The sequence below is a fragment of the Colobus angolensis genome, unplaced genomic scaffold, assembly GCF_000951035.1.
Source record: "Colobus angolensis palliatus isolate OR3802 unplaced genomic scaffold, Cang.pa_1.0 Scaffold12, whole genome shotgun sequence".
Taxonomy (NCBI): domain Eukaryota; kingdom Metazoa; phylum Chordata; class Mammalia; order Primates; family Cercopithecidae; genus Colobus; species Colobus angolensis.
Window position 1 is genome coordinate 7,409,654 of NW_012113141.1, and position 10,821 is coordinate 7,420,474.

Consider the following 10,821-nt stretch of genomic DNA (forward strand, 5'->3'; position numbering starts at 1 on the left):
GGATGGTCTCGATCTCCTGACCTCCTGCTCTGCCTGCCTCGGCCTCCCAAAATGCTGGGATTACAGGCATGAGCCACCGTGCCCGGCCTTCCCCAATGATTTCTAATTTAGAAATACTAAATTTGGAGGCTCACACCTATAATCCCAACACTTTAGGAGGCTGAGATGGAAGCACTGCTTGAGCCCAGGAGTTTGAGACCAGCCTGGGCAACATAGGGAACCCTTGTGTCTATTAAAAAAAAAAAAATTAGCTGGGTGTGATGGCAGCCCACACCTGTAGTCCCAGCTACTCGGGAGGCTGAGGTGGGAGGATTGCTTAAGCCCAGGAGGTCAAGGCTGCAATGAGCTGTGGTCACACCATTGTTTACTCCAGCCTAGGTGACAGAGCTAGACCTTGTCTCAAAAAAAGAAAAAAAGAAACGTGAATTTTTTTTTTACATATCTTACAATGTTCCCTATCATTAGTGGTCTCTAAACTAATTACATGGTAAAGAGTAATGTCGAGCTAGCCACAATCAAGACCAAATGTCAGACAGTCCTTTACCTCTGTAGTTTATAATCCTGTAGCAATTTCCCTTTTCTTCCTTATCTTTGAGTTGCATGAACATTCACTTCAGTCTGACTAATCACTGATCTGGAACATTCGCCCACCTCCTGCCTTGTTCATTCTGAAATGTTTGCCCTCTTGCCTGCCTAACCAAACATTATTCTTCCTTTGAGGGCAGATTTAGTTCCACTGTCCCATAGACTCTTTTTTACCCTTAGGCCCATAGGGATCACCTCCTGCTTGGAATCTGAGCATCACACACTCTTTGCCACATATTTGCAACTTAGTTTCATGATGATTCCTTAGTCTAGCCCATGCAATGTACTGACCTCTCTCTTTCTATGGTAACATTTCAGTCGTTAATAATCTGTGCTATGTTTAGTGAGACTGAAAACTTTATCATCCCCACTTTAGACATTAGAAACCAGAATTGTAATTTTTCAAGTGTCAAATGAGAATCATATGGCTAAGTGCTCACATACATCTGGGGTTCTATTACTGTAGAGGAAGAGCAGAACAGATATATTGGAGGACATCTAGCAGCCTGTGTCATAGGAGAGAAATGTAAACTGATCATGTCAGAAAAGGACAATTAAAAGGGTTACTACAAAACAGCTCATGCCAGGGCCTTGGTGTGAGAAATCATAAAGAAAGAACTGAAAGTGGACCTTCAAGGTAGGTATATTAGTGATCTATTGCTATGAACAAATCACCACAAACCTAGAGGCTTGAAACAACACTCATTTATTTTATTTTATTGTTATTATTTTTTGAGACAGAGTCTCGCTCTGTCGCCAGGCTGGAGTGCAGTGGCATGATCTCGGCTCACTGCAATCTCTGCCTCCTGGGTTCAAGCGATTCTTCTGCCTCAGCCTCCGAGTTGCTAGGACTACAGGCGCGCACCAACATGCCCAGCTAATTTTTGTATTTTTAGTAGAGATGGGGTTTCACCATGTTGGCCAGATGGTTTCGACCTTTTGACCTCATGATCTGCCCGCCTTAGCCTCCCAAAGTGCTGGGATTACAGGCGTGAGCCACGGTGCCTAGCCACAAGTCATTTATTATCTCACAACCGTGTAGGTCGGAAGTCCTACATGGTGTGACTGGGTTCTCTGCTCAGTGTCGCAAAGCTGAAATAAAGGTGTCTACTGGACTGAAATCAAGGTTAGAGCTCTCAGCTGGAGGAAAAATCTGTTTCCAAGATCATTCTTCTTGTTGGTAGAGTTCAGTTCCTTGTAACTGTGGGACCAAGTTCCCTGTTTCCTTGCTGGCTGTCAGTCAGGGGCCACTCTCAGCTCCTAGAGGCTGCCCACATTCCTTGACCCATGGCCTCTCACGTTTTTAATCTAGCAACAGCTCATCAAATCCTCTTGTGCTTTTGAGTTCATTTGTTGTAACTGGCTGGAGAAAACTCTCTGCTTTAAAAGAGCTCATGTGATTAGGTCAAGCCCACTTTGATAATCCCCCTATTTTAAGACCAACTGTGCTATATAATGTAATCTGATTATGAAAGTAAAATTCGTTATAGTCACAGCCTGGGGATTACAGAGAGTGTGTATACTCGGAGTGAGAAATCCCGGGGGACATCTTAGAATTCTGTCTACTGCACTAGGTTTGAGTTAGACAAGCACAGATAGCTTTCTAGGTGGGAAAGAAATGTGGAGAAAAGCTCAAAAGTGAAACTCTACCAGGAATTTCTGGAGACTGTGAATATGTCAGTTTGTGACCACTCTAATAATGATAATGGTTTCTTTTACTGAAGGTCTCCTGGATGCTTTACAAATTCATTCACCAATTCTTACATCAGCTCTATGAGGGTGCTATTATCCCACTTTTATAAAGAAAGAAGTTCCAGCAGAGAGAAGAAAAGCCATTTGCCAGAGTTATATCCCCATCAAGTTGTAAAGCTGGGGTTCCGGCTTGAGCTCTGGATGGCTCTGAATTTATGCTGTTTGTGCTGTTTAACCTGCTTGTCTGTGGGTCTGGGGGGGAGCTGAAGGCAGTAAGGTTGGTCTGGATCCAGATTGTGGAGGGCATTGGTGTTAACACATGCTACTGGGCACCAAGAAAGATTTTAGAGGGAGCCAGTGAATGTGGAAATGAGGGGGATGGAAGTGAGTATGATTTTGGATGTGGGGGAGCAATGGGCTGGATGTGCAAAGTGGTATTCTTTTTGGGAGGTTAATATGGCCAGTCAGGCATTAAAGACGATTCCATGATCAATCCTCTGAGTCTTCCTGCCAATCTGTAGGAAATACATAGGACAGAAGAACAGGTTAAACTGCACATAAATATACAATCAGCAAAGTGGGGACAGGGTGAGGATTTAAAAAAATCATATACTTTTTGGGAGGCCATATATACTTTGGGAGGCCAAGGCAAGTGGATTTCTTGAGTCCAGGAGTTTGAGATCAGCCTGGACAACATGGCAAAACCTTGTCTGTACCAAAAACACAAAAATTAGCCAGGCGTGGTGGCATGCACCTGTGGTCCCAGCTACTTGGATGCTGAGGTGGGAGAATAACCTGAGCCTGGGGAGGCCGAAGCTGCAGTGAGCCGAAATCACACCACTGCACTCCAGCCTGGGCAATTGGTGTGACACCCTGTCTCAAAACATAAATAAATAAATAAAAATAAAATAATTTTTAAAACAAAAAAAATCATATAGTTTCATCACTCAATTTTTCTTTTTTCTTTTTTAGAGAGGGAGTCTCTGTTGCTCAGACTAGAGTGCAGTGGCATGGTATCAGCTTACTGCAACCTCCACCTCCTGGGTTCAAGCAAGTCTCCTGACTCAGCCTCCCAATTAGCTGGGATTACAGGTACCTGCCACCACGCCTGGCTAATTTTTGTATTTTTAGTAGAGACGGGGGTTTCCCCAGGTTGGCCAGGCTAGTCTTAAACTCCTGACATCAGGTGATCTGTCCGCCTCGGCCTCCCAAAGTGCTGGGATTACAGGCGTGAGCCACTGTGCCTGGCCCCATCACACAAATATTTATACTATTAACACAGAGCAATGGGCAGAGAAAACAGCTCTGGTGGTTGTGGTAGGACTAGACAAAACTTTTTATTTGCCGTGAGGATCTTTCGGTTGGAGGCATTACTGAAAGTGTTTTGCCTCAGAATGGGAAAGCTTGGGCAAAAGTGAATTTGGAAGATGTCTTATACAAAGCACGAGGGAACTGGTTAATTTGGTCTTACCTATCAAAATATAAAATGTACACCCTTTTGCATTTTTCACTTCCCTGGTAGGCATTTGTCCTAGATAAATACACAGATGCACAGCACAGGGGCAAGTACAATTAATGCAGAGGTTTTTTTTAGACAGAGTCTGGCTCCGTCGCCCAGGCTGGAGTGCAGTGGCGCGATCTCGCTCACTGCAAGCCCCGCCTCCCGGGTTCACGCCGTTCTCCTACCTCAGCCTCCCGAGTAGCTGGGACTACAGGCGCCCGCCACCATGCCCGGCTAATTTTTTGTATTTTTTTTTTTCTTTTTTAGTAGAGACGGGGTTTCACCATGTTGGCCAGGATCAGCATTGTTTTTTAATAGTGAAAACCAGAACCCAACCCAAGTCCATGACTAGGAACATTGGTTCTGTAAATAGTTTTATTTCATGCAATGGAATACCATGCAGTCATTAAGAAGAATGAGGTAGCCCTTTACCAACAGTGAAAGGTAAGGGCATTTTCATGAAGGGCAATCATACCTAGTTCCAGGAAAATGTTTATTAATCTCATTTACTTAGAAAAGATATATGTAGAGGTGAATCTATAGACAAGTCTAGAAGGCTACACACCCAGCTGTTAAACAGAATGTCTCTGAGGCGGGCAGGGGGCGGAGCCTGCGTTTACATGAATGGGACGCTGTTTCTCAGTGCACCTCTGCTGTTTGAATCTTTCACTAAAAACGTTTCCATGCATTACTGGGAGGGAATGGAAGGAGTATTTTGAGGGTTTCGTGTGAAGGGAAAAGTTGAGGAGGGGACGTGGGCGACTCCTTGGTCTCCTGAGACTCAAGCACCGCCTGAGGTGAGGAAACCCCGCCCAGCTGAGGTGATTCTGCAGAGGGGCGGGGCTCCCCGGATCCGAGGCGGGAGGCGGCCCGGGGGCGGGGCCAGCTGGCTCCAGGCGTCCGCTCCGCTCCCACCATGCCCTTATAAGGAGCGCCCGGCGTTGGGGCTCGGGAATCCGGTAGCAATCCCGGCGGCTCAGCCCCAATCCCAGGCCCCTCCCTTGGGAATGGGGGAGGGGCGGGGTTTGGCGGCGCGGTGGCTGGGGTGGAGCATCTCGAAAAGGGACCAGTAGGAGTGGCGGCCCAGGTCTGAGCGGTGCTGCCATTGGGCGCGGCGACGAGAGGGGGCGGAGAGTCCGTGAGGCTGGTTACGCCGAGGGAAGCCCCGACTCTGTAGTCGCTGCTCAGAGTCTGTCTCTTCGCCGGTTCCCGGCCCGGTGGATCCTACTTCTCTGTCGCCCGCGGTTCGCCGCCCCGCTCGCCGCCGCGATGCCGGTGTTTCATACGCGCACGATCGAGAGCATCCTGGAGCCGGTGGCACAGCAGATCTCCCACCTGGTGATAATGCACGAGGAGGGCGAGGTGGACGGCAAAGCCATTCCTGACCTCACCGCGCCCGTGGCTGCCGTGCAGGCGGCCGTCAGCAACCTCGTCCGGGTGAGCGCGCAGGGCCTGGCGCGGGAACGGGCGCGGGAGGTGTCCCCGGGGCCCCGGCCCGCGTCGCGGCTGCCTGCAGCCGGCTCGCTGGCCGTGACTTTCCGCGTGGGTTCCGGAGCCAGGCGCCGAGGGTTCGAATGGCCTCTTCTCCGCCTGTGACCTTGAGCGAGTCTTGAGCCTCTCTTGGCCTCAGTGTCCTCATCTATAAAATGGGAGCAGTCATGGAAAAGGCTGCCTGGCGGGCTTGTCGTGAAGATCCAGCGAGGTATTATTTGTGGAGTGCCTCGCGCGGCGTATGGCCCACAGCAGGCATCCAATAAATGAGAGTTGCTGGGATGTCCGAGGGTCCCTGCCCCGCGCAGGCTTGGCCCCCACGTTGACTTCCTTGCTCTCAGCGCCTTTTTAGGCCTCCTCGATCTGGCTGTGGGGGAGGGAGAGCGGGCCCTCCCACGGATCCCTTGCCTTCTCTTCCAGGGATCCTTATTTGAGCCACGTTGTCCTCCTTTCTAATACTTCTGCCCCTCACCCTGAGATCCGCCTCGCCCACCCCCGCTCCCCAGAGCTCCCTATATTCCGCCCTTTTATTCACTTGCCTCACTCTCCGTCGCCGCCTCCTCCCTCCTGGGCATTTTACTTACGCTCACTCCTCTGTCACCCTCACACCTTTATGCAGTTATTCGTGACCACAAGCCCTGTTTTTCCTTCCGCTCAGCCCTGCTGCCCTTCCTTTCATTCCCTCCTGTGGACATTTCCACCTGGCTTTAGCTGCTGTCAAACGGCCTCCTCCCACTGGGGCCTTTCTAGACTCGGGGGCTCTCCTTGGCCCCTCCTCCTGGCAGGAAGCAAGATGGAGCTGTTGGGAGAGGCCTGTGGAATCTGGGATCTGCCGCCCCTGCCGGAGAGAAGGCTGGGGCATCCCCTCCCCATCCACAACTTTCCTGGTGGCTCTGCAGACCCCTGTAACCCACAGCTGTGACTCATAACCGAGGTGATTCCTGGAGGAGGAGGAGCCCATGTCTGAAATGGGGGAAAAAGAGGTGCTGAGACCAGTCTCCCAACACTCCCCTGGCTAATGTCACACTTTTCTTTCCCACCCTGGGTGGGTGACTCAGACTGGTCCTGCATGTGAGGAACAACTTTGGAAAAAGTTCATACTGCTCCCCCACTGAGCTGTGTAAATAGTGTGTGTCAGGGCAATTGGGAGGCAACTGTGGGTCTGTCTGGGTGGGGCTTGGGTTACTTATCTGATTTGAGCTCTTCAGTGCACTTAGAGGCTCTTTAGCAGCTGAAAGTCTTCCTCGGTCTTCAGGGGTCCCTGGACTGTCTCAAGCAATTTAGGAGACTGATAGCTAGGAAGACAGGGTGACACCACCGTCCAAATTCCTGATCTTTCTTCTGTATAGCTTTAGTAACAATCTATTCATTCAGTAAGAATGCTGCATTCATTCACAATGTCTACTTGTACGTTGTTCTTCTTTTTATAACTAATTTGAACAGAACACTCCAGAGTACATTCTTATGTAGTGTTGTCTAACATGGCTGCATTCCAGGCCTCCATTTTTCAACAAATAGGAAACAATGTAAAGAGACAAGGTAATAGTGTCTCTCCATGTAGTACTTCAGGAAATGAAATCTTAAAACCACATGTTGCACTTGGAACAGAGCTAGTGTAGTCTAGGGGTTGATATCTGCTTAGGCTATTTAGAGAAAAGTTATTTATGGACGTCCATGCCATGAATTAATAAGCATTGAATGTCTGCTATATGGAAAACATTGCAATAAATCAGTGGTTCTCAGCTTAGAGTGTGCATGAAAATCATCAGTGGGGCTTTTTAGAAATAAAGATGTACAGCTTCCAAGGGTCAAGGCCTTTGTATTTTGCTTTTTTTTTTTTTTGAGACTGGGTCTCACTCTGTCATGCAGGCACTGGAGTGCAATGGCGTGATCATATCATAGCTCACTGCAGCCTTCATCTCCTGGGCTGAGAAAATTCCTCCCACCTCGGCCTCCCAAGTAGCTAAAGGCCTTTGTTTGTTTGTTTGTTTTTGAGATGGAGCCTTCCTCTGTCATGAGGCTGGAGCACAGTGACATGATCTGGGCTCACTGCAACGTCCTCCTCCCAGGTTGAAGCAATTCTCCTGCCTCAGCCTCTGGAGTAGCTGGGACTACAGGTGTGCACCACCGTGCCCAGCTAATTTTTGTATTTTTAGTAGAGACGGGGTTTCATCATGTTGGCCAGGATAGTCTCCATTTCTTGACCTTGTGATTTGCCTGCCTCGGCCTCCCAAAGTGCTGAGATTACAGGCGTGAGTCACTGTGCCCAGCCAGGCCTTTGTATTTTTAAGAAGCTCCATAGGTGATTGTGATATATGCCGTTAGTTAGGAAACACTGTAATACACACTGTGAGACAAATACAAAAGAAATAAGGTTATAAGATGAAAACAATGATATGTAGTTAAGTTATATACTTTCCAACACATACAAAAGAGGAGACTTGAGATTGGTGGTAGCTATGGGTTAGCAGAGACAAAGTAGGGAGGACTGTGCTGATAAATAGTTAATCATGAACAAAGGTACTTGTGAATAAGTCACTTCCAGGTTATAGCAAGTAGATTATCTTCATTGCAGCTCAGGAGACAAGTTGCAGAGAAATTGGAGATGAAGTTGTTGTGTGACATATGGGCAGTGTAACACAGGCCTTATCCAATAGGATGAACAAAGACAGCAGGAGGGGGAGGAGGATGAGAATAGTGTATGAGAAAGACTGCGTGAGAATGGCGTGTGAGAATAGTATAGTGTGTTTTGGGGAGGCCAGAGGACCTACCCATTGCATCACATCCTTGGTGCCAATTGTGAGTGACCGTTAAATATGTGGATTCTGTACATGCTTCAAGATTGTTCCTGGAGGTCAGGCCTTGTCGGATATTTCTCTCTTTTTTAAAAATTTTATTTTGGTTTTAAATAGAGACAGGGTCTTGCTATGTTGCCCAGGCTGGTCTCGAATCCTTGGGCTCAAGCAGTTCTCCCGCCTTGGCCTCCCAAAGTGCTGGATTACAGTTGTGAGCTACTGTGCCTGGCCTGATATTTCTTTATATGGTCCTCAGTTCCTGCCCTCAAAATTGGCACATGGGATCACTCAGTAAATATTGTTGAAGGAACTATGGGAAGGGAGACAAATTGGGAAGCTTTTAAAATTGGTTGGTTATGAAGAAAATGAAGGTCTGGACTTGGGAGTGGCAGGGAAAATAGAGAAGGAATTAATCAGAAATATATTAGAAGAAGAAATAATAGAACTGGATAATTGAACTCTGAATTTGCTAGGAAAGAAACATGGTATTACTGTAAAATAATGAAATTGATTTTAGAACAAATCTTCTGGAATTTATATAATCTGGATATTTATTTGGAGTTATTTTGGGAGGTTATATCCTTATTCCAGTGCTTTTCTTTGGGAATTTCTTTCAGATTATTTACATACATATGCCAAATTAGTCTTATTTTGGTCATAAAATGTACATTTTGACTGAAGTAGGCATTCTTGAGCTCAACTACTTCATTTACTGTTCTTGAGACTAAATGACTTTTGGATATTTCCATAATTAAAATTTACTAGATGAAGATGAAATTCTCAATTGTTGTACATAGTCATTAACTTATCAAGCAGGTATTTATTGAGACCCCTTCAAATGTCAAAGCAATAAGTGTGATGCCTGACACAATCAATATGATACTGAATTGGAAATCTTAAGTAGCACTGAGGAAACAGAGTATGATGGAAAGTCAGAGGAAGACGAGATTACTTTTGATTGGAGAATCAGGGAAGGCTTCATGGAGGATATAACATTGAGTTGGGTCTTAAAGACGTGGGATTTGAATGTTTAGAGATGTGGTAAGAAAGGCATTACTTGGTCAGGCTTAGTGGCTCAAGCCTGTAATCCCAGCACTTTGGGAGGCTGAGGTGGGCTGATCACGAGGTCAAGAGATTGAGACCATCGTGGCCAACATGGTGAAACCCTGTCTCTACTAAAAATACGAAAATTAGCTGGGCATGGTAGCCTGCGCCTGTAGTCCGAGCTACTCGGGAGGCTGAGGCGGGAGAATCACTTGAACCCGGGAGGCAGAGGTTGCACTGAGCCGAGATCGTGCCACTGCACTCTAGCCTGGGCCATAGAGCAAGACTCCGTCTCAAAAAAAAAAAAAAAGACATTACTTACTTTTATGGGGGCAGGACTCATTAGGATTTGTAATTTCATGTATATTTGTTAAGCAAAGTAGTCTGGTCACTGATATATATATATGATATATATATAAATAAAAATATTGCAACTGTGTCATCACTTTTACTCCACACTTAGGGAGGGGGTTGGGTGGGAGTGTTTATTTATTTATTTATCTTGAGATGGAGTCTCTGTAGCCCAAGCTGGAGTGCAATGGCGTGACCTCAGCTCACTGCAACTTCTGCCTCCTGGGTTCAAGTGATTCTCCTGCCTCAGCCTCTCAAGTAGCAGGGGTTACAGGCATGTACCACTTAAAACTCTATTTAAGGCAGTTTTAAACACAGAGAGTGAATCCAGTTCAATAATGAAACAAGGAAAAGGAGGTAGTCAAGGGAAGGGTGGGAAAGGAAAAATAGGGAGGGGCATAAGAAAATTCTAAGAAGGCTTAGATTCAGCAGGCAGTGTGAAAAAGTCACGAGTCTTAGACTGAGTCCTTTGTAACATGGTATATAAATTTTTCTTTTTTTCATTAAAGCGGGCCGTTGAAATGTGTCAGTCTGTGATGTGACATTAAAGTCATGCAAGTTTTATTAATGGGGCTTCAGATACTTTGCTTTCTCCAATGCATCTAAGTCATCTCTAGATTACTTATACTGTAATACCTAATACAATGTAAATGTTATAAATAGTTATACTGTATTGCTTTACATTTTTATTTTTATTGTTGTATTGTTTTTTATTTTTATTTATTTTTTTGAGAAGGAGTCTCGCTCTGTCACCCAGGCTGGAGTGCAATTGCACGATCTCGGCTCATTGCAACCTCTGCCTCCCAGGTTCAAGAGATTCTCTCACCTCAGCCTCCTGAGTAGCTGGGATTACAGGCACCCACCATAATGCCCGGCTAATTTTTGTATTTTTAGTAGAGATGGGGTTTCACCTTGTTATCCAGGCTGCTTCTGACCTCAGGTGATCCGCTAGCCTCGGCCTCCCAAAGTGCCGGGATTACAGGTGTGAGCCATCACGCCCAGCCTATTTTTATTTTTATTTGAATATTTTTGATCTCCAGTTGGTTGAATCCATATATGTGGAACTCACAAGGATATGCAGGGCTGACTGTATATGTTTCTACAACTATGTTTAGATTTTAATGGAACCACAACTTAAATGTTTGTTTACATCCACACAGTGGAAAATTTGGCTTTTCTAAAGCTTTTCTTATTTTATTTTATTTTTTTTGAGACGGAGTCTTGCTCTGTTCAGCCCAGGCTGGAGTGCAGTGGCCGGATCTCTGCTCACACTGCAAGCTCCGCCTCCCGGGTTCCCGCCATTCTCCTGCCTCAGCCTCCCGAGTAGCTGGGACTACAGGCGCCCGCCACCTCGCCCGGCTA

General features: G+C 46.4%; 1 protein-coding gene across 3 annotated transcripts in view; it reads left to right on the top strand.

Moving 5' to 3' along the window:
- The first annotated feature begins 4,921 nt into the window (after window positions 1-4,921).
- Window positions 4,922-10,821, top strand: part of VCL (vinculin) — a 130,474-nt gene continuing 124,574 nt past the window's right edge. For 2 of the 3 annotated variants that reach the window (XM_011928347.1, XM_011928359.1), the window contains exon 1: window positions 4,922-5,215. In XM_011928347.1, coding sequence (XP_011783737.1) covers window positions 5,048-5,215 — 168 coding nt within the window. In that variant the 5' untranslated portion in view covers window positions 4,922-5,047. Of the gene's footprint in view, window positions 5,216-5,687; window positions 6,204-10,821 lie in introns of those variants that run through there. The other variant, XM_011928368.1, reaches the window with a different exon arrangement.